The 25,882-nt window shown below is 39.1% G+C and overlaps 2 protein-coding genes across 2 annotated transcripts in view; one reads left to right on the top strand and one right to left on the bottom strand.

Annotated features, from left to right (window-relative positions):
• Positions 1-24,288, top strand: part of AAdacl4fm3l1 (AADACL4 family member 3 like 1) — a 43,866-nt gene extending 19,578 nt beyond the window's left edge. The window contains exons 3-4 of the mRNA XM_001077182.5: positions 22,326-22,389; positions 23,483-24,288. Of these exons, the coding sequence (XP_001077182.1) occupies positions 22,326-22,389; positions 23,483-24,257 (839 nt within the window). The 3' untranslated portion in view covers positions 24,258-24,288. The remainder of the gene's footprint in view (positions 1-22,325; positions 22,390-23,482) is intronic.
• The window catches only part of LOC103692519 (60S ribosomal protein L9 pseudogene), a 1,198,372-nt gene that overhangs the window by 889,261 nt on the left and 283,229 nt on the right, over positions 1-25,882 (bottom strand). The gene's annotated exons all lie outside the window — the stretch shown is intronic.

The following is a 25,882-nucleotide window of genomic DNA, read 5'->3' as shown; positions in this document are numbered from 1 at the left end:
GGTGAGAGAGAGACCCAACCGCCTGGTCAGGTGGGCACTCCTGAGGCTGCAGAGCGGAAGAGACCACCAACACTGCTCACCCCTGCCCACATCCCTGGCCCAAGAGGAAACTGTATAAGGCCTCTGGGCTCCCGTGGGGGAGGGCCCAGGAGCGGCAGGACCCCTGCCACAGACACCGCCGGACCCTGAAGGAAACAGACCGGATAAACAGTTCTCTGCACCCAAATCCCGTGGGAGGGAGAGCTAAACCTTCAGAGAGGCAGACAGGCCTGGGAAACCAGAAGAGACTGCTCCCTGCACACACATCTCGGACGCCAGAGGAAAAAGCCAAAGACCATCTGGAACCCTGGTGCACTGAAGCTCCCGGAAGGGGCGGCACAGGTCTTCCTGGTTGCTGCCGCTGCAGAGAGCCCCTGAACAGCACCCCACGAGCAAACCTGAGCCTCGGGACCACAGGTAAGACCAAATTTTCTGCTGCAAGAAAGCTGCCTGGTGAACTCAAGACACAGGCCCACAGGAACAGCTGAAGACCTGTAGAGAGGAAAAACTACACGCCCGAAAGCAGAACACTCTGTCCCCATAACTGACTGAAAGAGAGGAAAACAGGTATACAGCACTCCTGACACACAGGCTTATAAGACAGTCTAGCCACTGTCAGAAATAGCAGAACAAAGTAACACTAGAGATAATCTGATGGCGAGAGGCAAGCGCAGGAACCCAAGCAACAGAAACCAAGACTACATGCCATCATCGGAGCCCAATTCTCCCACCAAAACAAACATGGAATATCCAAACACACCAGAAAAGCAAGATCTAGTTTCAAAATCATATTTGATCATGATGCTGGAGGACTTCAGGAAAGACCTGAACACACTTAGGGAAGCACAGGAAAACATTAATAAACAAGTAAAAGCCTACAGAGAGGAATCGCAAAAATCCCTGAAAGAATTCCAGGAAAACACAATCAAACAGTTGAAGGAATTAAAAATGGAAATAGAAGCAATCAAGAAAGAACACATGGAAACAACCCTGGATATAGAAAACCAAAAGAAGAGACAAGGAGCTGTAGATACAAGCTTCACCAACAGAATACAAGAGATGGAAGAGAGAATCTCAGGAGCAGAAGATTCCATAGAAATCATTGACTCAACTGTCAAAGATAATGTAAAGCGGAAAAAGCTACTGGTCCAAAACATACAGGAAATCCAGGACTCAATGAGAAGATCAAACCTAAGGATAATAGGTATAGAAGAGAGTGAAGACTCCCAGCTCAAAGGACCAGTAAATATCTTCAACAAAATCATAGAAGAAAACTTCCCTAACCTAAAAAAAGAGATACCCATAGACATACAGGAAGCCTACAGAACTCCAAATAGATTGGACCAGAAAAGAAACACCTCCCGTCACATAATTGTCAAAACACCAAACGCACAAAATAAAGAAAGAATATTAAAAGCAGTAAGGGAAAAAGGTCAAGTAACATATAAAGGGAGACCTATCAGAATCACACCAGACTTCTCGCCAGAAACTATGAAGGCCAGAAGATCCTGGACTGATGTTATACAGACCCTAAGAGAACACAAATGCCAGCCCAGATTACTGTATCCAGCAAAACTCTCAATTAACATTGATGGAGAAACCAAGATATTCCATGACAAAACCAAATTTACACAATATCTTTCTACAAATCCAGCACTACAAAGGATAATAAATGGTAAAGCCCAACATAAGGAGGCAAGCTATACCCTAGAAGAAGCAAGAAACTAATCGTCTTGGCAACAAAACAAAGAGAATGAAAGCACACAAACATAACCTCACATCAAATATGAATATAACGGGAAGCAATAATCACTATTCCTTAATATCTCTCAATATCAATGGCCTCAACTCCCCAATAAAAAGACATAGATTAACAAACTGGATACGCAACGAGGACCCTGCATTCTGCTGCCTACAGGAAACACACCTCAGAGACAAAGACAGACACTACCTCAGAGTGAAAGGCTGGAAAACAACTTTCCAAGCAAATGGTCAGAAGAAGCAAGCTGGAGTAGCCATTCTAATATCAAATAAAATCAATTTCCAACTAAAAGTCATCAAAAAAGATAAGGAAGGACACTTCATATTCATCAAAGGAAAAATCAACCAAGATGAACTCTCAATCCTAAATATCTATGCCCCAAATACAAGGGCACCTACATATGTAAAAGAAACCTTACTAAAGCTCAAAACACACATTGCACCTCACACAATAATAGTGGGAGATTTCAACACCCCACTCTCATCAATGGACAGATCAGGGAAACAGAAATTAAACAGTGATGTAGACAGACTAAGAGAAGTCATGAGCCAAATGGACTTAACGGATATTTATAGAACATTCTATCCTAAAGCAAAAGGATATACCTTCTTCTCAGCTCCTCATGGTACTTTCTCCAAAATTGACCATATAATTGGTCAAAAAACGGGCCTCAACAGGTACAGAAAGATAGAAATAATCCCATGCGTGCTATCGGACCACCACGGCCTAAAACTGGTCTTCAATAACAATAAGGGAAGAATGCCCACATATACGTGGAAATTGAACAATGCTCTACTCAATGATAACCTGGTCAAGGAAGAAATAAAGAAAGAAATTAAAAACTTTTTAGAATTTAATGAAAATGAAGATACAACATACTCAAACTTATGGGACACAATGAAAGCTGTGCTAAGAGGAAAACTCATAGCGCTGAGTGCCTGCAGAAAGAAACAGGAAAGAGCATATGTCAGCAGCTTGACAGCACACCTAAAAGCTCTAGAACAAAAAGAAGCAAATACACCCAGGAGGAGTAGAAGGCAGGAAATAATCAAACTCAGAGCTGAAATCAACCAAGTAGAAACAAAAAGGACCATAGAAAGAATCAACAGAACCAAAAGTTGGTTCTTTGAGAAAATCAACAAGATAGATAAACCCTTAGCCAGACTAACGAGAGGACACAGAGAGTGTGTCCAAATTAACAAAATCAGAAATGAAAAGGGAGACATAACTACAGATTCGGAGGAAACTCAAAAAATCATCAGATCTTACTATAAAAACCTATATTCAACAAAATTTGAAAATCTTCAGGAAATGGACAATTTCCTAGACAGATACCAGGTATCGAAGTTAAATCAGGAACAGATAAACCAGTTAAACAACCCCATAACTCCTAAGGAAATAGAAGCAGTCATTAAAGGTCTCCCAACCAAAAAGAGCCCAGGTCCAGACGGGTTTAGTGCAGAATTCTATCAAACCTTCATAGAAGACCTCATACCAATATTATCCAAACTATTCCACAAAATTGAAACAGATGGAGCCCTACCGAATTCCTTCTACGAAGCCACAATTACTCTTATACCTAAACCACACAAAGACACAACAAAGAAAGAGAACTTCAGACCAATTTCCCTTATGAATATCGACGCAAAAATACTCAATAAAATTCTGGCAAACCGAATTCAAGAGCACATCAAAACAATCATCCACCATGATCAAGTAGGCTTCATCCCAGGCATGCAGGGATGGTTTAATATACGGAAAACCATCAACGTGATCCATTATATAAACAAACTGAAAGAACAGAACCACATGATCATTTCATTAGATGCTGAGAAAGCATTTGACAAAATTCAACACCCCTTCATGATAAAAGTCCTGGAAAGAATAGGAATTCAAGGCCCATACCTAAACATAGTAAAAGCCATATACAGCAAACCAGTTGCTAACATTAAACTAAATGGAGAGAAACTTGAAGCAATCCCACTAAAATCAGGGACTAGACAAGGCTGCCCACTCTCTCCCTACTTATTCAATATAGTTCTTGAAGTTCTAGCCAGAGCAATCAGACAACAAAAGGAGATCAAAGGGATACAGATCGGAAAAGAAGAGGTCAAAATATCACTATTTGCAGATGACATGATAGTATATTTAAGTGATCCCAAAAGTTCCACCAGAGAACTACTAAAGCTGATAAACAACTTCAGCAAAGTGGCTGGGTATAAAATTAACTCAAATAAATCAGTTGCCTTCCTCTATACAAAAGAGAAACAAGCCGAGAAAGAAATTAGGGAAACGACACCCTTCATAATAGACCCAAATAATATAAAGTACCTCGGTGTGACTCTAACCAAGCAAGTAAAAGATCTGTACAATAAGAACTTCAAGACACTGAGGAAAGAAATTGAAGAAGACCTCAGAAGATGGAAAGATCTCCCATGCTCATGGATTGGCAGGATTAATATGGTAAAAATGGCCATTTTACCAAAAGCAATCTACAGATTCAATGCAATCCCCATCAAAATACCAATCCAATTCTTCAAAGAGTTAGACAGAACAATTTGCAAATTCATCTGGAATAACAAAAAACCCAGGATAGCTAAAGCTATCCTCAACAATAAAAGGACTTCAGGGGGAATCACTATCCCTGAACTCAAGCAGTATTACAGAGCAATAGTGATAAAAACTGCATGGTATTGGTACAGAGACAGACAGATAGACCAATGGAATAGAATTGAAGACCCAGAAATGAACCCACACACCTATGGTCACTTGATTTTTGACAAAGGAGCCAAAACCATCCAATGGAAAAAAGATAGTATTTTCAGCAAATGGTGCTGGTTCAACTGGAGGGCAACATGTAGAAGAATGCAGATCGATCCATGCTTATCACCCTGTACAAAGCTTAAGTCCAAGTGGATCAAGGACCTCCACATCAAACCAGACACACTCAAACTAATAGAAGAAAAACTAGGGAAGCATCTGGAACACATGGGCACTGGAAAAAATTTCCTGAACAAAACACCAATGGCTTATGCTCTAAGATCAAGAATCGACAAATGGGATCTCATAAAACTGCAAAGCTTCTGTAAGGCAAAGGACACTGTGGTTAGGACAAAACGGCAACCAACAGATTGGGAAAAGATCTTTACCAATCCTACAACAGATAGAGGCCTTATTTCCAAAATATACAAAGAACTCAAGAAGTTAGACCGCAGGGAAACAAATAACCCTATTAAAAAATGGGGTTCAGAGCTAAACAAAGAATTCACAGCTGAGGAATGCCGAATGGCTGAGAAACACCTAAAGAAATGTTCAACATCTTTAGTCATAAGGGAAATGCAAATCAAAACAACCCTGAGATTTCACCTCACACCAGTGCGATTGGCTAAGATCAAAAACTCAGGTGACAGCAGATGCTGGCGAGGATGTGGAGAAAGAGGAACACTCCTCCATTGTTGGTGGGATTGCAGACTGGTAAAACCATTCTGGAAATCAGTCTGGAGGTTCCTCAGAAAATTGGACATTGAACTGCCTGAGGATCCAGCTATACCTCTCTTGGGCATATACCCAAAAGATGCCTCAACATATAAAAGAGACACGTGCTCCACTATGTTCATCGCAGCCTTATTTATAATAGCCAGAAGCTGGAAAGAACCCAGATGCCCTTCAACAGAGGAATGGATACAGAAAATGTGGTACATCTACACAATGGAATATTACTCAGCTATCAAAAACAACGAGTTTATGAAATTCGTAGGCAAATGGTTGGAACTGGAAAATATCATCCTGAGTGAGCTAACCCAATCACAGAAAGACATACATGGTATGCACTCATTGATAAGTGGCTATTAGCCCAAATGCTTGAATTACCCTAGATCCCTAGAACAAACGAAACTCAAGACGGATGATCAAAATGTGAATGCTTCACTCCTTCTTTAAATGAGGAAAAAGAATACCCTTGGCAGGGAAGGGAGAGGCAAAGATTAAAACAGAGACTGAAGGAACACCCATTCAGAGCCTGCCCCACATGTGGCCCATACATATACAGCCACCCAATTAGACAAGATGGATGAAGCAAAGAAGTGCAGACCGACAGGAGCCGGATGTAGATCGCTCCTGAGAGACACAGCCAGAATACAGCAAATATAGAGGCGAATGCCAGCAGCAAACCACTGAACTGAGAATAGGTCCCCTATTGAAGGAATCAGAGAAAGAACTGGAAGAGCTTGAAGGGGCTCGAGACCCCAAAAGTACAACAATGCCAAGCAACCAGAGCTTCCAGGGACTAAGCCACTACCTAAAGACTATACATGGACTGACCCTGGACTCTGACCCCATAGGTAGCAATGAATATCCTAGTAAGAGCACCAGTGGAAGGGGAAGCCCTGGGTCCTGCTAAGACTGAACCCACAGTGAACTAGTCTATGGGGGGAGGGCGGCAATGGGGGGAGGGTTGGGAGGGGAACACCCATAAGGAAGGGGAGGGGGGAGGGGGATGTTTGCCCGGAAACCGGGAAAGGGAATAACACTCGAAATGTATATAAGAAATACTCAAGTTAATAAAAAAAAAAAAAAAAAGAAAACACAAAAAAAAACAAAACAAAAAAAAAAAAAAAAAAAAAAAGAAAGAACACATGGAAACAACCCTGGATATAGAAAACCAAAAGAAGAGACAAGGAGCTGTAGATACGAGCTTCACCAACAGAATACAAGAGATGGAAGAGAGAATCTCAGGAGCAGAAGATTCCATAGAAATCGTTGACTCAACTGTCAAAGATAATGTAAAGCGGAAAAAGCTACTGGTCCAAAACATACAGGAAATCCAGGACTCAATGAGAAGATCACACCTAAGGATAATAGGTATAGAAGAGAGTGAAGACTCCCAGCTCAAAGGACCAGTAAATATCTTCAACAAAATCATAGAAGAAAACTTCCCTAACCTAAAAAAAGAGATACCCATAGGCATACAAGAAGCCTACAGAACTCCTAATAGATTGGACCAGAAAAGAAACACCTCCCGTCACATAATAGTCAAAACACCAAACGCACAAAATAAAGAAAGAATATTAAAAGCAGTAAGGGGAAAAGGTCAAGTAACATATAAAGGCAGACCTATCAGAATCACACCAGACTTTTCGCCAGAAACTATGAAGGCCAGAAGATCCTGGACTGATGTCATACAGACCCTAAGAGAACACAAATGCCAGCCCAGGTTACTGTATCCTGCAAAACTCTCAATTAACATAGATGGAGAAACCAAGATATTCCATGACAAAACCAAATTTACACAATATCTTTCTACAAATCCAGCACTACAAAGGATAATAAATGGTAAAGCCCAACATAAGGAGGCAAGCTATACCCTAGAAGAAGCAAGAAACTAATCGTCTTGGCAACAAAACAAAGAGAAGAAAAGCACACAAACATAACCTCACATCCAAATATGAATATAACAGGAAGCAATAATCACTATTCCTTAATATCTCTCAACATCAATGGCCTCAACTCCCCAATAAAAAGACATAGATTAACAAACTGGATACGCAACGAGGACCCTGCATTCTGCTGCCTACAGGAAACACACCTCAGAGACAAAGACAGACACTACCTCAAATTGAAAGGCTGGAAAACAACTTTCCAAGCAAATGGTCAGAAGAAGCAAGCTGGAGTAGCCATTCTAATATCAAATAAAATCAATTTTCAATTAAAAGTCATCAAAAAAGATAAGGAAGGACACTTCATATTCATCAAAGGAAAAATCCACCAAGATGAACTCTCAATCCTAAATATCTATGCCCCAAATACAAGGGCACCTACATACGTAAAAGAAACCTTACTAAAGCTCAAAACACACATTGCACCTCACACAATAATAGTGGGAGATTTCAACACTCCATTCTCATCAATGGACAGATCATGGAAACAGAAATTAAACAGAGACGTAGACAGACTAAGAGAAGTCATGAGCCAAATGAACTTAACGGATATTTATAGAACATTCTATCCTAAAGCAAAAGGATATACCTTCTTCTCAGCTCCTCATGGTACTTTCTCCAAAATTGACCATATAGTTGGTCAAAAAACGGGCGTCAACAGGTACAGAAAGATAGAAATAATCCCATGCGTGCTATCGGACCACCACGGCCTAAAACTGGTCTTCAATAACAATAAGGGAAGAATGCCCACATATACGTGGAAATTGAACAATGCTCTACTCAATGATAACCTGGTCAAGGAAGAAATAAAGAAAGAAATTAAAAACTTTTTAGAATTTAATGAAAATGAAGGTACAACATACCCAAACTTATGGGACACAATGAAAGCTGTGCTAAGAGGAAAACTCATAGCGCTGAGTGCCTGCAGAAAGAAACAGGAGAGAGCATATGTCAGCAGCTTGACAGCACACCTAAAAGCTCTAGAGCAAAAAGAAGCAAATACACCCAGGAGGACTAGAAGGCAGGAAATAATCAAACTCAGAGCTGAAATCAACCAAGTAGAAACAAAAAGGACCATAGAAAGAATCAACAGAACCAAAAGTTGGTTCTTTGAGAAAATCAACAAGATAGATAAACCCTTAGCCAGACTAACGAGAGGATCCAGAGAGTGTGTCCAAATTAACAAAATCTTTAGGTATTTCTTAGCCATTAGATATTCCTCAGTTGAGAATTCTTTATCTCTGTACCCCATATTTAATAGGGTGATTTGGCTCTCTGGAGTCTAACTTCTTGAGTTCTTTGTATATTTTAGATATTAGCCCTCTAACAGATGTAGGATTAATAAAGACCTTTTCCCAATCTGTTGTTTGCTGTTTTGTCCTAATGGCAGTGCCCTTTGCCTTACAGAAACTTTGCAATTTATGAGGTCCCATTTGTTGATTCTTGATCTTAGAGCCTAAGCCATTGGTGTTCTGTTCAGGAATTTTCCCCCTATGGCTATGTGTTTGAGGATCTTCCCCACTTTCTCTTGTATTAGTTTCTGTGTATCTTTCTTTTGTGGAGGACCTTGATGCACATGGACTTGCACTTTGTACAAGAAGATAAGAATGGATTGATTTACATTCTGACCTTCAGTTGAAACAGTACCATTTGTTGAAAATGCTGTTTTTTCCATTGGATGATTTTTAGCTGCTTTGTCAAAGATCAAGTGACCATAGCTGTTTGGCTTTATTTCTGGGTCTTTTATTCCATTTATCTACTTGCCTGTTTCTGTACCAATACCATATCTCTATCTATCTATCTATCTATCTATCTATCTATCTATCTATCTATCTATCTATCTATCTATATCTGTATATCTATCTATATCTGTATATCTATCTATATCTATATCTATATCTATATCTATATCTATATCTATATCTATATATCTCACTATTGCTCTGTAATACAGCTTGAGGTCAAGGATGGTGATGCCCCAGTTCTTTCATTATTGAGAATAATTTTTGTATTCTGGTTTTTTTTGTTATTTCAAACAAATTTGCGAATTGCTCTTTCTAACTCTATGAAGAATTGGGTTAGAATTTTGATGGGGATTGCATTGAATCTGTAGATTGCTTTAAACAAGATGACAATTTTTACTATATTAATTCTGCCAATCCATGAACATGGGAGATCTTTTTATTTTCTGAGATTATCTTCAATTTCTTCAGAAACTTGAAGTTCTTGTCATACACATCTTTCACTTGCTTGTTTAGAGTCACACCAAGGTATTTATATTATTTGTGACTATCATAAAGTGTTTTGTTTCCCTCATTTCTCTCTCAGCTTCTTTATCCTTTGAGTAGAGGAAGGCTACTTATTTGTTTGTGTTCATTTTATAGCCAGCCACATTGCTGAAGTTGTTTATCAGCTGTAGGAGTTCTCTGGTGAAATTTTGGGGTCACTTAAGTATACTATCATATCATTTTAAAATAGTGGTATTTGACTTCTTCCTTTCCAATTTATATCTCTTTGACCTCCTTTTGTAATCTAATTGTTCTAAGACTTCGAGTACTATATTGAATAGGTAGGGAAAGAGTGGGCACCTTTGTCTAGTCCCTGATTTTAGTGGGATTCTTTTATGTTTCTCTCCATTTAGTTTGATATTGGCTACTTGTTTGCTGTATATTGCTTTTATTATGTTTAGGTATGGGCCTTGAATTCATAATCTTTCCAAGACTTTTATCATGAAGGGGTGTGGAATTTTGTCAAATGCTTTCTCAGCATATAATGAGATGATCATGCTGTATATCCCATTTTCAATTGGGTCATGTGTGTTATTGGTGTCTAACTTCTTTTTTTTTGTTTTTTGTTTTTTGTTTTTTTTTTGTAAATTTTTGATATTAGGCCTCTGTTTGATGTAGGGTTGGTGAAGATCCTTTCCCAATATGGGTCGCCTATTTCTCCTATTGACAAAGTCCTTTGCCTTACAATAGCTTTGCAGTTTCTTGAGGTACTATTTATCAATTGTTGATCTTAGAGCCTGAACCACTGGTGTTTTGTTCAGGAAGTTGTCTCCTGTACCAATGTATTCCAGAGTATTTCCTACTTTCTCTTCTATGATTTAGTGAACCCTGTTTTAGTTGAGGTCCTTGATCCATTGGATGAGTTTTGTGTAGGATAATAAGTATGGATCTATTTTCATTCTTCTACATGTAAACATCCAGTTAGACCACCGCCATTTATTGAAGATGCTTTCATTTTTTTAATTGTATGATTTCGGTTTTTTAATCAAAATAAAATATTCATAGACAGGTGGATTTATTTCTGGGTCTTGGATTCTATTCCATTGATCAACTTTCCAGTTTCTATATGAATACCATGAAATTTTCTTCATTATTTTTCTGTAGGATAGTTTGAGGTCAGGGATGGTGATTCTTCCTGAAGTTTGTTTTATTGTTCAGGATTATTTTTGCTATTCTGGTTTTTTGTTTTTCCATATGAAGTTGAGAATTGCTCCTTCAAGGTCTAAAAACTTGTGTTGGAATTTTGATGGGGATTACACTGAATCTGTAGATTGCTTTTGGTAAGATGGCTATTTTCGTTATGTTAATCCTACTGATCCATGTGCGTGGGAGGTCTTTCCATCTTCTGATGTCTTCTTCAACTTCTTTCTTCAGGGACTTAAAGTTCTTGTCAGACAGATCTTTCACTTGCTTTGTTAGAGTTACACCAAGATATTTTATATTATTCATTGTGAAATGAATGTTGGTCCATGGTGTTGTTTCCCTAATTTCCTTGCCTGTTTATCACTTGTATAAAGAAGGGCTACTGATATTTTGAGTTAATTTTGTATTCAGCCAGTTTACTGAAGTTGTTATCAGCTGTAAGAGTTTTCTTGTAGATTTTTTTGGGCTGTTTATGTATACTATCATATCATCTACAAATAGTGATACTTCGATTTCTTCTTTTCAATTTGTATCCCCTTGATCTTTTAGTTGTCTAATTGATCTAGCTAGAACTTCATGTACTATATTTGATAGATAGGGAGAGACCAGGCAGCCCTGATTTTAGTGGAAATGCTTTAAATTTCTCTCTGTTTAGCTTGATGTTGGCTACTGGCTCGCTGTATATTGCTTTGGGTATGTTTAGTTATATTCTCTGCATCCCAAGTTTCTCTAATATAGTTATGATGAAGGGGTGTTTGGTTTTATTAAAGGCTTTCTCAGCATCTAGTGAGATAATCATGTGATTCTTCTCTTTGAGTTTTTTATATGGTGGATTACAGTGATGGATTTTCATATAATGAACTATCCTTGCATCCCTCGGATGAAGCCTCCTTGATCGTGATGGACGATGTCTTTAATGTGTTCCTGCATTAAATTTGTATTTTATTGAGTATTTTTGCATCAATGCCCATAAGAGAATCGGTCTGAAGTTCTCTTTCTTAAGTCTTTGTGTGGTTTAGGTGTCAGGGTTACTGTAGCCTCATAGAATGAGCTTGGAAGTGTACCTTGTGTTTCTATTTTGTGGAATAGTTTGAGTAGTATTGGAGTTAGCTCTTCTTTGCAAGTCTTGTAGAATTCTGCACTAAAACCAACTGGCCCTGGGCTTTTTTTTTGTTTCAGAGACTTTTAATTTGTTCCCCTATTTCTTTAAGGGTTATGGGTTTGTTTAAATAGTTTAACTGATCATGATTTAATTTTGATATATGGTATCTGTCTAGAAAATCCATTTTGTTAAGCTTTTCCAATTTTGTGGAGTACAGGGTTTTGAAGGAACACCTAATGAGTCTTTGAATTTCCTCAGTGTCAGTTGTTCTGTTTCCCTTTTTTTACAGATTTTTTTTTATTTGGACAATGTTTCTCTGTCTTTTGGTTAGTTTGGCTAAGGGTTTTTCTATTTTGTTGATTTTCTCAAAGAACCAGCTCTTGTTTTTGTTGATTCATTGTGTTGTTTTCTTTGTTCCCAACTGATCGATTTCAGGCTTGATTTTGATTATTTCCTGACTTCTATTCCTCTTTAGTGTGCTTTCTTCTTTTCTAAAGCTTTCAGGTGTACTTTTAAATTGCTCATATGAGAATTTTGTAATATATTTATAGAGATGCTTAGTGATATGAACTTTCCTCCTAGCACTGCTTTCATTGTGTCCCATAAATTTCATTATGTTGTGCCTTCATTTTCATCAAATTCTAGAAGGTTATAAGAAAGATACAAATCTAGAAAGATGCAAAAATTATTTCTTCTATCTTTTGAGACTTGGTTTGTGACTGACTATGTGGTAAATGTTGGAGAAGGATTAATGAGGTTCTGAGAAGAATGTATATTCTTTTGTGTTTGGGTGAAATATTCAACAGATGTTTGTTAGGCCCATTTGATTTATAATGCCTATTAGTTTCATTTTTTCTGTGTTTAGTTTTTTACTGGATGTCCTGTCAGTTGGTGAGAGTGGGGTGTTGAGGTTTCCTATTACTAATGTGTAGAATTTGATATATGATATAAGCTTTAGCAATGTTTCTTTTACAAATGTGGGTGCCCTTATGTTTGGGGCATAGATGTTTAGAATTGAGATATCATCTTGGTAGATATTTCCTTTAATGAGTATGCTTGTTTCTTCTGATTAATTTTGTTTGCAAGTCAATTTTATTAGATATTAGGATGGCTACTCCAGTTGCTTCTTGGGTCCATTTGCTTGTAAAAAATTTTTTCCGCTGAGACACTGCCGGAACCTGAAGGAAACAGACCGGATAAACAGTTCTCTGCACCCAAATCCCGTGGGAGGGAGAGCTAAACCTTCAGAGAGGCGGACACGCCTGGGAAACCAGAAGAGACTGCACTCTGTGTACATCCAGACGCCAGAGGAAAACACCAAACGCCATCTGGAACCCTGGTGCACGGAGGCTCCCGGAAAGAGCGGCGCAGATCCTCCCAGTTGCTGCCGCCGTGGAGAGGACTTAGGCAGTACCCCACGAGCAAACTTGAGCCTTGGAACCACAGGTAGGACCAACTTTTCCCCTGCAAGAAACCTGCCTGGTGAACTCAAGACACAGGCCCACAGGAACAGCTGAAGACCTGTAGAGAGGAAAAACTACACGCCCGAAAGCAGAACACTCTGTCCCCATAACTGACTGAAAGAAAACAGGAAAACAGGTCTACAGCACTCCTTACACACAGGCTTATAGGACAGTCTAGCCACGGTCAGAAATAGCAGAATAAAGTAACACTAGAGATAATCTGATGGCGAGAGGCAAGCGCAGGAACCCAAGCAACAGAAACCAAGACTACATGGCATCATCGGAGCCCAATTCTCCCACCAAAGCAAACACGGAATATCCAAACACACCAGAAAAGCAAGATCTAGTTTCAAAATCATATTTGATCATGATGCTGGAGGACTTCAAGAAAGACATAAAGAACTCCCTTAGAGAACAAGTAGAAGCCTACAGAGAGGAATCGCAAAAATGCCTGAAAGAATTCCAGGAAAACATAAATAAACAAGTAGAAGCCCATAGAGAGGAGACACAAAAATCCCTGAAAGAATTCCAGGAAAACATAAATAAACAAGTAGAAGCCCATAGAGAGGAGACACAAAAATCCCTGAAAGAATTCCAGGAAAACACAATCAAACAGTTGAAGGAATTAAAAATGGAAATAGAAGCAATCAAGAAAGAACACATGGAAACAACCCTGGACATAGAAAATCAAAAGAAAAGACAAGGAGCTGTAGATACAAGCTTCACCAACAGAATACAAGAGATGGAAGAGAGAATCTCGGGAGCAGAAGATTCCATAGAAATCATTGACTCAACTGTCAAAGATAATGTAAAGCGGAAAAAGCTACTGTCCAAAATATACAGGAAATCCAGGACTCAATGAGAAGATCAAACCTAAGGATAATAGGTATAGAAGAGAGTGAAGACTCCCAGCTCAAAGGACCAGTAAATATCTTCAACAAAATCATAGAAGAAAACTTCCCTAACCTAAAAAAAGAGATACCCATAGACATACAAGAAGCCTGCAGAACTCCTAATAGATTGGACCAGAAAAGAAACACCTCCCGTCACATAATTGTCAAAACACCAAACGCACAAAATAAAGAAAGAATATTAAAAGCAGTAAGGGAAAAAGGTCAAGTAACATATAAAGGCAGACCTATCAGAATCACACCAGACTTTTCGCCAGAAACTATGAAGGCCAGAAGATCCTGGACTGATGTCATACAGACCCTAAGAGAACACAAATGCCAGCCCAGGTTACTGTATCCTGCAAAACTCTCAATTAACATAGATGGAGAAACCAAGATATTCCATGACAAAACCAAATTTACACAATATCTTTCTACAAATCCAGCACTACAAAGGATAATAAATGGTAAAGCCCAACATAAGGAGGCAAGCTATACCCTAGAAGAAGCAAGAAACTAATCGTCTTGGCAACAAAACAAAGAGAATGAAAGCACACAAACATAACCTCACATCCAAATATGAATATAACAGGAAGCAATAATCACTATTCCTTAATATCTCTCAACATCAATGGCCTCAACTCCCCAATAAAAAGACATAGATTAACAAACTGGATACGCAATGAGGACCCTGCATTCTGCTGCCTACAGGAAACACACCTCAGAGACAAAGACAGACACTACCTCAGAGTGAAAGGCTGGAAAACAACTTTCCAAGCAAATGGTCAGAAGAAGCAAGCTGGAGTAGCCATTCTAATATCAAATAAAATCAATTTTCAATTAAAAGTCATAAAAAAAGATAAGGAAGGACACTTCATATTGATCAAAGGAAAAATCCACCAAGATGAACTTTCAATCCTCATCTTCGATTGGTTTATATACAAGTGTGCAATTTCTAGGCTTGAAAGTAAAATGATGCTATCTGGTGCTGGATAGAGGAGCCTTATTTTTTATTATGGCAGCTTGCTATTTTTGTAACATGGTGATTTGGTTGAACACAATAAAGTACAGTAGTAACTGATCTCCCCCTCTTCCTGGATGAGTGAGGAGATGATTAAATGTTGATGTCAGTATCCATGAGCATATTCAGATGAGCTTCTGCTTCTGTTGAAAAGGATGCTGTGTTTGATTGTGGTCCGAAGCTTTGAAGCACTACTTGGCATCTCCTTCCTTGGAGGTCTCACTGTTTAAACATAACAGATTTGATAGCTTGTTGGTAAGGTGAGGTCCAGCTTGTCTCCACTAGGTCATCTTCATGTGAATCCGGTGGTTATACGGTTTTGTTCTAGGGATATTTCATTTTTTTAATAACGGTTTTAGCTGACATTCATGGAGAGAATGAATCCTTAGAAGTGTGCCACTAGTGAAAGGAAATCCTGTCTAGAGTATGTTTCTTTACAAAGCTGTGTCACACCATCCTTTGGGCCCTCTGCTGGAAAAGTAGAATCAAGTCTCAAATAATGCCTTTTAAATTGTATCCTCTAGTATTATAGATGTAGGACAGTACTGTATCATACCTCTGTGGATGTAAAATAGCTTGTACCTGCTTTATGATACGTAGTAGTGACCGTGCTTTATCAGAGCTGTTTTTAATGATGTTGCTCAGAATGTTTTCTTTCCAGATGATGATTGAGAAGCTAATTTAAAAAAAAATGGTGCCAGGTACCACAAGAGTAACAGAACTGTGCTGTTTTCTCGGGTTTTGTTTTTTTACTTTTTTTTTTTAATGGAGTGTGCTGGATGTCTCTACAGTTTTGTTCAGATGACTGCAGAACCTGGAAAAGCTGTTGCTGCTGTTGATGCATAACACACTGCTATTATTGGTCTTTTTATATAAATATAAATATATATACAGATATATAATTTGAATTTTTTGAAACTTTACCTGTGCTGTCAACTTTCAAAAAAAGTATCCCCGTTTACTGTGTTGAGTTGGCACTGTACAGAAATTAACAGCCATATTGGTCTAGAAATGTTGAACTTAAGTTTTTTCCATTTGTACAGGGGTAACACACTGTATTAAATATGTAAGGTCTTATATACGTGGGTTTGATTACAAAAACTAATAAAGTATTCTCTAAATAAAAAAAATTTTTTTCCAGCCCTTTACTCTGAGGTATTGTCTATTTTATAATTAAGGTATGTTTCGTGTATTCAGCATGACAATGGATCCTGTTTTTTAATCCATTCTGTTAGGTCGTATCTTCACTGGGGAATTGAGGTCATTGATGTTGAGAGACAGGAGTGACCAGTGATTGTTATTTCCTGTTATTTTGATGTTGTTGTTGTTGTTGGTAATGGTGTGTGTGTGTGTGTGTGTGTGTGTGTGTGTGTGTGTGTGTGTGTGTCCTTTGTTTTGGTGGTGGTAGGGTATTACTTATTTCATGTGGGGATTTTTTGGATGTAGTTATTGTTCTTGGGTTGGAGTTTTCATTTTAGTATATTCTATAGGGCTGAATTTGTGGCTAGATACTGTCTTGAAATGTCTTGTTTTTTCTCTTCATGGTGATTAAGAGTTTTGCTGTGGTTTTCTGGAAGTTGCAGGATATCTCTCCAGGCCCATCTTGCTATTAGAGTCTCTGTTGAGAAGTCAGGTATAATTCTGATAGGTCTGCCTTTGTATGTTACTTGGTCTTTTCCCCTTACGGCTTTCAATATGCTATCTTTCTTCTGTAAATTTTTTTGTTTTGATTATTTAATGATTGACAGATTTTCTTTTCTGTTCCAATGTAGTTGGTTTTTTTTAAAAAGATTTATTAATTTATTGTATGTATGTGAGTACACTGTCACACTGCCTTCAGACAGACCAGAAGAGGGCATCAGATCCCATAACAAATGGTTGTGAGCCACCATGTGGTTGCTGGGAATTGAACTCAGGACCTCTGGAAGAGCAGTTAGTGCTCTTAACCACTGAGCCATCTCTCCAGCCCTAGTTGGTGTTTTATAAACTTCTCGTATGTTTTATAAGGGGTCTCTTTCTTTATGTTGTGAAAATTTTCTTGTACAATTTTGTCTGAAATATTTTCTGTGCCTTGTAACTGGGACTCTTCATGTTCTTCTATTCCTACTATTTTTAGGTTAGTTTTTTTCGTGCTATCTGAGATTTCCTAGATATTTTGTGTCCAGAATTTTTGGATTTAACACTTTCTTGGACTGATGTATCAATTTCTTCTATTGTATCTTCTATGCCTGAGATTCTCTCTTCCATTTCCTCTATTCTGTTTGTGATGCTTGTATCTAGTGTTCCTGTTCTCTTCCCTAGGTTTTCCATCCCCAGAATTTCCTGACTTTATGTTTTCTTTATTGCTTCTATGCACACTTTTGGGTCTTGCATGGTTTTATTTATTTCCCTCACCTGTTCAATTGTATTTTCCTCTATGTCCTTAAGGGATTTATTTGTTTCCTCTTTAAAGACCTCTATCTGTTTGATTGTTATTTTCCTGTGTTTCTTTGGATTTGTTCATTTTCTTTTTAAAGGCTTCTATTATTTTTATAAGGTTGGATTTACAGTGATGTTTCTGTGTTTTGGTTGTGTTAGGATATCCTTGCTGTAGTTGGGTAGTTGGGGTTTGGAGGTGTTATATTGCCCTGGCTCTTGTTGATTATGTTCTTTTGAGGGCCTTTTGCTACATGGATGGTTCTCATCCCTAAATGTTCTTGTTGTAATAGGTATTGCGAGGGAGCTAAACATTGATGATCCTGGTGTGACAGGCCTCTGATGAATATCCTTGGGCTGTACGGTTTCAGATCTGCTGTTTGGTATGTTCAGGAGCCTCAGGTCTAATGAAGGTGAGCAGAGATGGCAGGAGAATAGATGTTCCCTTAGGATGACAGGCTGCTCTGGGCAGTTTGACTTGGCCAAGAGGGCTCAGAGAACAGGAGGTTGAGTGGGTGAAGGGAAGCTTACTCATTTGGTTCAGGAATCTGATGTGGGTGGAGAAGAAGGATTTTGAGAATGGAAGTTCCCCTGGGATGGCAGGCTGCTCAGGTCAGCTTAGCTTGTCCCAGAGGACTCAGCCAGCAGGGAAGATGGGTAACAGAAGGCAGCTTACCTGTATGGTTCAGGAGTCTGATGGAGGTTGAAGATAGACAGCAGGAGAATGGAGGTAGACCTGGGATGACATCGGATTTTCTTAAAGAAAGGATAGGTCCAGAGCTTGTGGCTCATCTCAGACAGTGGGTTGTAGCTTATATAGCAATATTTTCTTTCTTTTTTACAATGAAACAAAACCCATACTATTTAATAGACATATCCTGTAGTCTGAAGGCATTCCTTAACTACATAGTATATATAGTTTGGATTAACTTACATTTAACAAACAGCAAAGTGACAGAACTGAAAAGTCATCTTAGAAAGCATGGCAGATTTTCTAATTCCTTTTGAAATTTTGTTCCAAATGATCGTTTTACTCTGATGTTTGTGCTGATAACTTTTACTTATTGTACATCAGTCTCCCTACTCCACACAACTCACTGAATAGGTGACAACTCCCAGCCCTCGACAGTGACAGGAAAGATTAGCAGGAATTTTAACTTTGACAAATCAGATATATTAAACCTTTGCTGCAGAAACGCAGTGCAGAATATCTGGTTTGTCACTGTAACCAAGATAATCCTTGTTGTTTGCTTTCAACAAACCTGGAACACCATAAAGATGTTACACTTAAATGACACCCAGTTTCAAGTCCGTGTGTACTTCAGACTATTTTACAATGTTCTGCTGAATTATGAAGTCTTAGAGAAAACACTATCCACATGATCTTGGTAGAAGGAAATACAAATTTTTTCCTGAAACAGAAATACTGTCCTTTCACTACTTCATAGAACTGCTATGTATTCACATCCTTCTCTGTCACACTCTCCTTCATTGCCCCTCCCCTCACATTCCCCTGTGCTTCATAAAAATATGTTTCCTTAATTCCAAGTTTTGGTTGGCTTAGTGTACCAGAGCCACTTATGTTACTTTTCAAGTTTTAGGCTATCAAGGTCATAAAAGTCAGTTTTGAAAGGTTTCATTTTGGTTCAATCCAAAGGTGTTAGTCAGTTGACTGAGGTAACTCAACACCCTGAACAATGCTGTTGGTCTTTTATTATTTTATCTGATACACCAATATAATGATTGTCAAGATCAAAAGTGATATGTTTTCAAAATATAATTTATTATTGATATTCTTTTTGACAATCTATGAGTACATTTGGAAATATACTGACTTTTTGTTTTAATCTCTAGTGGCCCATAAAACTGTCTAGAACTTCTCAGTATACCAAGGTATTTGACATAAGCATTATGTCTGCCAACTTATAAACAGTAAAATCTGTAACCCAACCTATACTTATGCTAACTAAAGGGTAAATAACTGGGAAGGATAAGACATTTGAATAAGAAATGGTGGAATAATGAAGAAATTTTTCCTACATTTTATGAGTGTCCTTAATTAAATTCTATGTTATTCTACTTCTTTGGCTGAAACACAATTTAAACCCTTGTTATAAAATAGCCTATTTAGAACCAAAGTACTACTAACCTAGTTTATCTTCTGAAGTATACCTTTTATATAGATTTAACTAATTAAGAATGATTTTTAGCTTAAAATTCACAATGTCAAAAAACTAAAAATCTCTCTCAATGTCTAACTCGAGTTTTCTTTTTTTGTTTGTTTCTCTATTTTTTTTAGATATTTCTTTTTGAAATATATTTTTTTTATTTTTTTTTTCGGAGCTGGGGACCGAACCCAGGGCCTTGCGCTTCCTAGGCAAGCGCTCTACCACTGAGCTAAATCCCCAACCCCCAGATATTTCTTTATTTACATTTCAAATGTTATTCACTTTTTAGGTTTCCTAGCCATATAACTTTCCCCACTCCTTCTTCTATAAGGGTGTTACCATCCCAATCCATCCCACCTTAGTTCCTCCCCCCAACAAACCCCTATACTGGGTCCATCTGTGGCAGGAGCAAGGGCTTCTCCTTCAATTGGTGCCCAACAAAGCCATCCTCTGCTACATATGCAGTTGGAGCCATGGGTCAGTCCATGTATAGTCTTTGGGTAGTGGCTTCATCCCTGCAAACTCTGGTTGGTTGGCATTGTTGTTCTTATGGGGTTGCAAGCCTCTTCAGCTCTTTCAGTCCTTTCTCTGTTTCCTCCAATGGGGGTCTTGTTCTCAGTTCAATGGTTTGCTGCTAGCATTCACCTCTGTATTTGACATGTTCTGGCTGTATATCTCAGGAGAGATCTATATCCGGTTCCTGTTAGCATGCACTTCTTAGCTTCATCAATCTTATCTAGTTTTGGTGGCTGCGTATATATGGGTCACATATGGGGCAGGCTCTGAATGGCTGTTCAACAGTCTCTGCTCTAAATGTTGGCTCCATATCCCCTCCTATGGATATTTTTTGTTCACCCTTTTAAGAAGGAGTGAAGCATCCACACTTTAGTCATCCTTCTTCTTGAGCTTCTTGTGGTCCGTGTACTGCATCTTGAGTAATTCGAGCTTTTGGGCTAATATCCACTTATCAGTGAGTGCATACCATATGTGTTTTTCTGGGATTGGGTTACCTCACTCAGGATGATATTTTCTAGTTCATTCCATTTGCCTATGAATTTCATGAAGTCATTGTTTTTCATAGCTGAGTAGTACTCCGTTGAGTAGATGTACCACATTTTCTGTATTCCTACTTCTGTTGAAGGGCATCTGGGTTCTTTCCAGCTTCTGGCTACTATAAATAAGGCTGCTATGAACATAGTGGAGGTTGTGTCTTTGTTGTATATTGAAGCATCTTTTGGGATATGCCCAGGAGAGGTATAGCTGGGTTCTCAGGTAGTGCAATGTCCAATTTTCAGAGGAACATCCAGAGTGATTTCCAGAGTGGTTTTACCAGGTTCAATCCCATCAAAAATGGAGGAGTGTTCTTCTTTCTTCACATCCTCACCAGCATCTGCTGTCACCTGTTGCTTAGGTTTCTGTGCTTGCCTCTCATCATCAGGTTGTCTGTGGTGTTAGTTTGTCTTGCTGTTTCTGACAGTGGCTTGATCCTCCTTCAGGTCTGAGTGTCAGTAGTCCTGCAGACCTGTTTTCCAGTTTTCTTTTAGCCAGTTCTGGGAACAGAGTGTTCTCAGGTCTCAGGCCTCAGGTATGTAGTCACTTTTGGCAGCTGGCTTTAAGTTCTTGGCATAGGCAGAATCTGGAAAGGTCCTGCCCCTGACTACTCCTAGGTCTCTGTGCCCAGGGTGCACAGATGGCACTATGTGATTAACTCTTGGGTCTGGAATATGTGCAGAGAGTAGTCTCCTTTGATTTCTCAGGGGTGTTCACAATTCTGAGGGTCTAGTTTTCTCCCCCATGGGATTTGGTACAGGGAGCTGTTTGACTGGTTCAGTTCAGTTCCAGGCACATACTTGGATCATGGGTTCCTGCAGCTGACTGCTCCTATATTCCTGTGTCCATAGGCACTCTGCAGTTTCCTCTTGGGCCAGGAATGTGGGCAAAGTTGAGCAGAAGTGGCAGTCTGTCCTGCGGTTTTCAGGATTGTCCACACTTCTGGGTGTTCTGCTCTCTCCCCCAAGGGATTTGAGAGCAGGGAGCTCTGCTCTCAGGTCTGTAGTTGCTCCTGGCGGCTGGCTTTCAGCTCTCAATAGCAATGTTTTCTAAGTGGTCTAAGTCCAGATATGGGCATCAATGTCACAGTAGGATTGTCTTGGCATTAGATGTGATTCTTTCATTCCCTCACCAATTACAGTGGCAGATATCTATGTCTTTTGATAACATTCTCAAATTCATGCACTTTCCTCAGTTTTGGTGGCTCATAGTGCGCAAACCACACTCACTTTATCTCCTTGTTAAACTCAAAATATACTGTGCTGGCTCCACCACTTAGTTTATGCTTTAATGTTATCTTCCCACCAGAAGGATCCTACACTCACACTTAAGAACTTGTCACTAGCCTTTCCCATACCTCTGAATGTCATTCCTAATAATGTCCCCTGTGTCTCTTCCTGCCTTTAATATGCTGTAGCCACTGACCTTCTCTAAAGTTCACAGTGAAGGTGTCATCTCTAGGTCCACCAAGGTGGCAGCTATCCCTGGCTTTGTGGTAGAATGTGCTTGATTCTTGTCACAACTATTTACAGTGGGTCTTCTCTTCCAGATGTTTACCATGGCCTAGGCAACTTTCTCGCCCGTGAGACAGACTCAGTGGTCCTGTTGGTGGGGTGAGTGGTCTGATGTAGTTAGTGACTTATTAACAGAAAAGAGTGTTTGCCAAAGAATTTATTTTTGGATTGAAGAGCAGAGAAAGTTGCTCTTGCACTCCCATCGTGCAAAAATATCACACAATATCATTAAGGAATTTAGATAGTGTAAAGTCATGGGTAAGCCTTAGCTAAAACCTTATACACAGGGTAAAATTTATTTATAAGTTAATTAAAATAGAATGAATACATTCTAGGATCACATATAAACCTGTGAGGAATGCATGTAAACACTTAAGGAGGAACAGAGTTGACAGATACATACCTTAGCCTGGCTTTCCTCTGCGTGGATGGGTAGTGTTAAGATTGTATAATGTTGTTGGGTGGGCAGAGCAGAAGATGGAGGTCTCTGTGGTGTTGCTTTAGAAGGCATTCAGTTTTTCTCTGCTGATGTGCTCTCATCTCCACTACTGTCTGTCAGTACTTTTGGTAGTTTCTGCAAGTCTGCCAATGTAAATAGCTTCTCGCTGCTCCTTTGTCGAGCAGCCATCTTTGATTCTCATGGCTCTAACTCCACTGCTTGCATGGATTTTCCTATTCTTCTGCTACTGTTCTGCTGCCACTGGTTTGATGTCATCATTGCCAGTATTTCTACCTTGCTGTAACCAGCTCAACTAAAACAGCTTCCTCATGAAGTAGGAAAGAAAATACATTGAGAGTACTTAGCAGCGATTTTATCAGTGCTCAACACATGCTCAATACATCAGGTACAGGTGAATCCAGAGAGAGAGAGATGTGATCAGCAAAGTTCCAATGGCCTTGTTTGGATCTTTACTAGCTTTTATGCTTCCTAAGACAACAGCCTTGAATTGCCCCTCATTGTGCTCATCAATGAATCATGCATGGTGTGGGATGAAATGGAAATTCCTGACCATCTTTACTCTAGATAGGTTTCCTCAAATCCATGTAAGAGAAATGATGATAGACATTTTTTTTATTAGAGACATTTGGCACCACATTTTTGGTCTCATGTGAGAGTAGATAATGCTGTTTGCAATGGACTCCAGTGCCTTTTGTGTACATAATATTCCTTGTTCACTCTTTTTCTCCCTAGGTACCGTAAGCTTCCGGACCACCGTCATCCTGTTATTCACCTTGATTGCCTGAATGCTTCCATTCACTTCCTGAAGAACCTTCAAACCTATGGGGTAGACCCTTCCCGTGTGGTTATCGCTGGAGAGAGTGCTGGAGGTTGGGCTGTGGCCACTGTCACTCAGGCTTTGTCCTGTCAAGACAAGCTTCCCCAGATCAGGGCTCAAGTCCTGATTACTCCAGTTTTACAAGGCGTTAACTTCCAGTTACCATCACAATTGCAGAAACACAATGTTCCATTGCTTACGAGAGACTTAATGATTACATTTATTTGTAGCTACCTAAGCATTGATCTCTCTTGGAAAAATGCCATACTGACAGGAGCTTGTGTGCCCCCAGACATGTGGAAAAAGTACAGCAAGTGGCTTAGCTCTGACAACATTCCCCAAAGGTTTAAGGGCAAAGACTTTAGTCCTGAGTTTCTAGGACCTTTCAATGAGACTGCCTATCTGGAAACTAAGCATATTTTGGATGAAAAAATTTCACCTCTCCTAGCAGATGACAAGATCATTGCTCAACTTCCAGACACATTTCTATTGAGCTGTGAGCATGATATCCTCCGGGATGATACCTTACTCTACAAGAAGCGCTTGGAAGACCAGGGGGTCCCTGTGACCTGGCACCATGTGGAAGATGGCTTTCATGGATGTATAATTTTTTTTGATAACCAGTTTTTCTCTTTTCCCTGCTCCATGAATGCTTTAAATGCTACCATCAGTTATATTAAGGGTATATGATGGTAACTGTGATCCTTGAATGAAATAAAGGAAGAATGGTTTGTACCTGACTCTTTGATCATGACTTTTCTTTCATTGTAGAAGGATGCTTAAACAGTATATGGTCTGAGACAGGAGGGTGAGGAAGAAGAACAGAACTGCTGGTTTAACATCGAAGGATATAAAATGTATGGTTGCCCTCCAATGGCAAATGTTCCATGGTACATCTAACAGTACCACATGCTGCTATTAGTTTGGTAAAATAACTAATAGTTAATAACTTTCTCATCAAAGTAGGAAAAACATGCCCGTAATTCTGATGTACTTTATTAATGGGTTCAAATATAGATAATGAAATTTAATTAAGGAAGAATGATAGCAAGATCAAAATAGAAACAAAACTCAAAAGAAATGGTGAAAGACATAAAATTGTGCAGAAACAGAATACCACATTTTTAGTAACATCAGAAGAGTGATAACTACATATTGTTATAAATGTAGACAAGAACCCTAACAAGATTTACTAGGATTAAATTTTTTATTGAATATTTTTTATTTCTTTTTTTCTTTTCTCCATCTTTATTAAATTGGGTATTTCTTATTTACATTTCAATTTTTATTACCTTTCCTGGTTTCTGGGTCAACATTCGCCTACCCCCTTCCCCTTCTAGATGGGTGTTCCCCTCCCCATCCTCCCCCCATTACCGACCTCCCCCCAACAATCCCGTTCACTGGGCATTCAGTCTTGGCAGAACCAAGTGCTTCCCTTTCCACTGGTGCCCCTACTAGGCTATTCATTGCTACATATGCAGTTGGAGCCCAGAGTCAGCCCCTGTATAGTCTTTGTGTAGTGGCTTAGTCCGTGGATGCCCTGGTTGGTTGGCATTGTTGTTCATATGGGGTCTCAAGCCCCTTCAAGCTGTTTCAGCCCTTTCTCTGATTCCTTCAACAGGGGACCATTCTTAGTTCAGTGGTTTGCTGCTGGCATTTGCCTATATATTTGCCATATTCTGGCTGTGTCTCTTATCCGGAGATCTACATCCGGTTCCTGCCGGCCTGCACTTCTTGCTTCATCCGGACTGATGATTTTTTCAAATTTCCTCTGTTTCTATTATGTATCCCATTACATTTCTGATTTTGTGAAATTAGATACTGCCTCTGGAGCCCTTAGTTAGTTTGGCTAAGGGCTTATCTATCTTGTTGATTATCTCAAGAAGCAGCTTTTGGTTTTGTTGATTCTTTGTATTGTTTTCTTTGTTTCTATTTGGTAAATTTCAGCCCTGATAATTATTGTGAAGGGTGTCATTTCCTTAATTTCTTTCTCAGCCTATTTATCCTCTGAGTAGAGGAAGGCTACTGATTTGTTTGAGTTAATTTTATACCCAGCCACTTTCTAAAGTTGTTTATCAGGCTTAGTAGTTCTCTGGTGGAACTTTTGCGGTCACAACTATACTATCATATCATCTGCAAATAGTGATATTTTGACTTCTTTCTTTCCAATTTGTATCCCTTTGACTTCCTTCCATTGTCCAATTCCTCTCGGTAAGACTGAAGTACTATATTGAATAAGTAGGGGGAGAGTAGGCAGTCTTGTCTAGTCCCTGATTTTAGTGATTGTTTCAATTTTCTCTCCATTTAGTTCAATG

This window comes from Rattus norvegicus, chromosome 5, assembly GCF_036323735.1.
Source record: "Rattus norvegicus strain BN/NHsdMcwi chromosome 5, GRCr8, whole genome shotgun sequence".
NCBI classification, from domain to species: Eukaryota; Metazoa; Chordata; class Mammalia; order Rodentia; family Muridae; genus Rattus; species Rattus norvegicus.
This window is presented reverse-complemented; position numbering and strand designations above follow the sequence as displayed.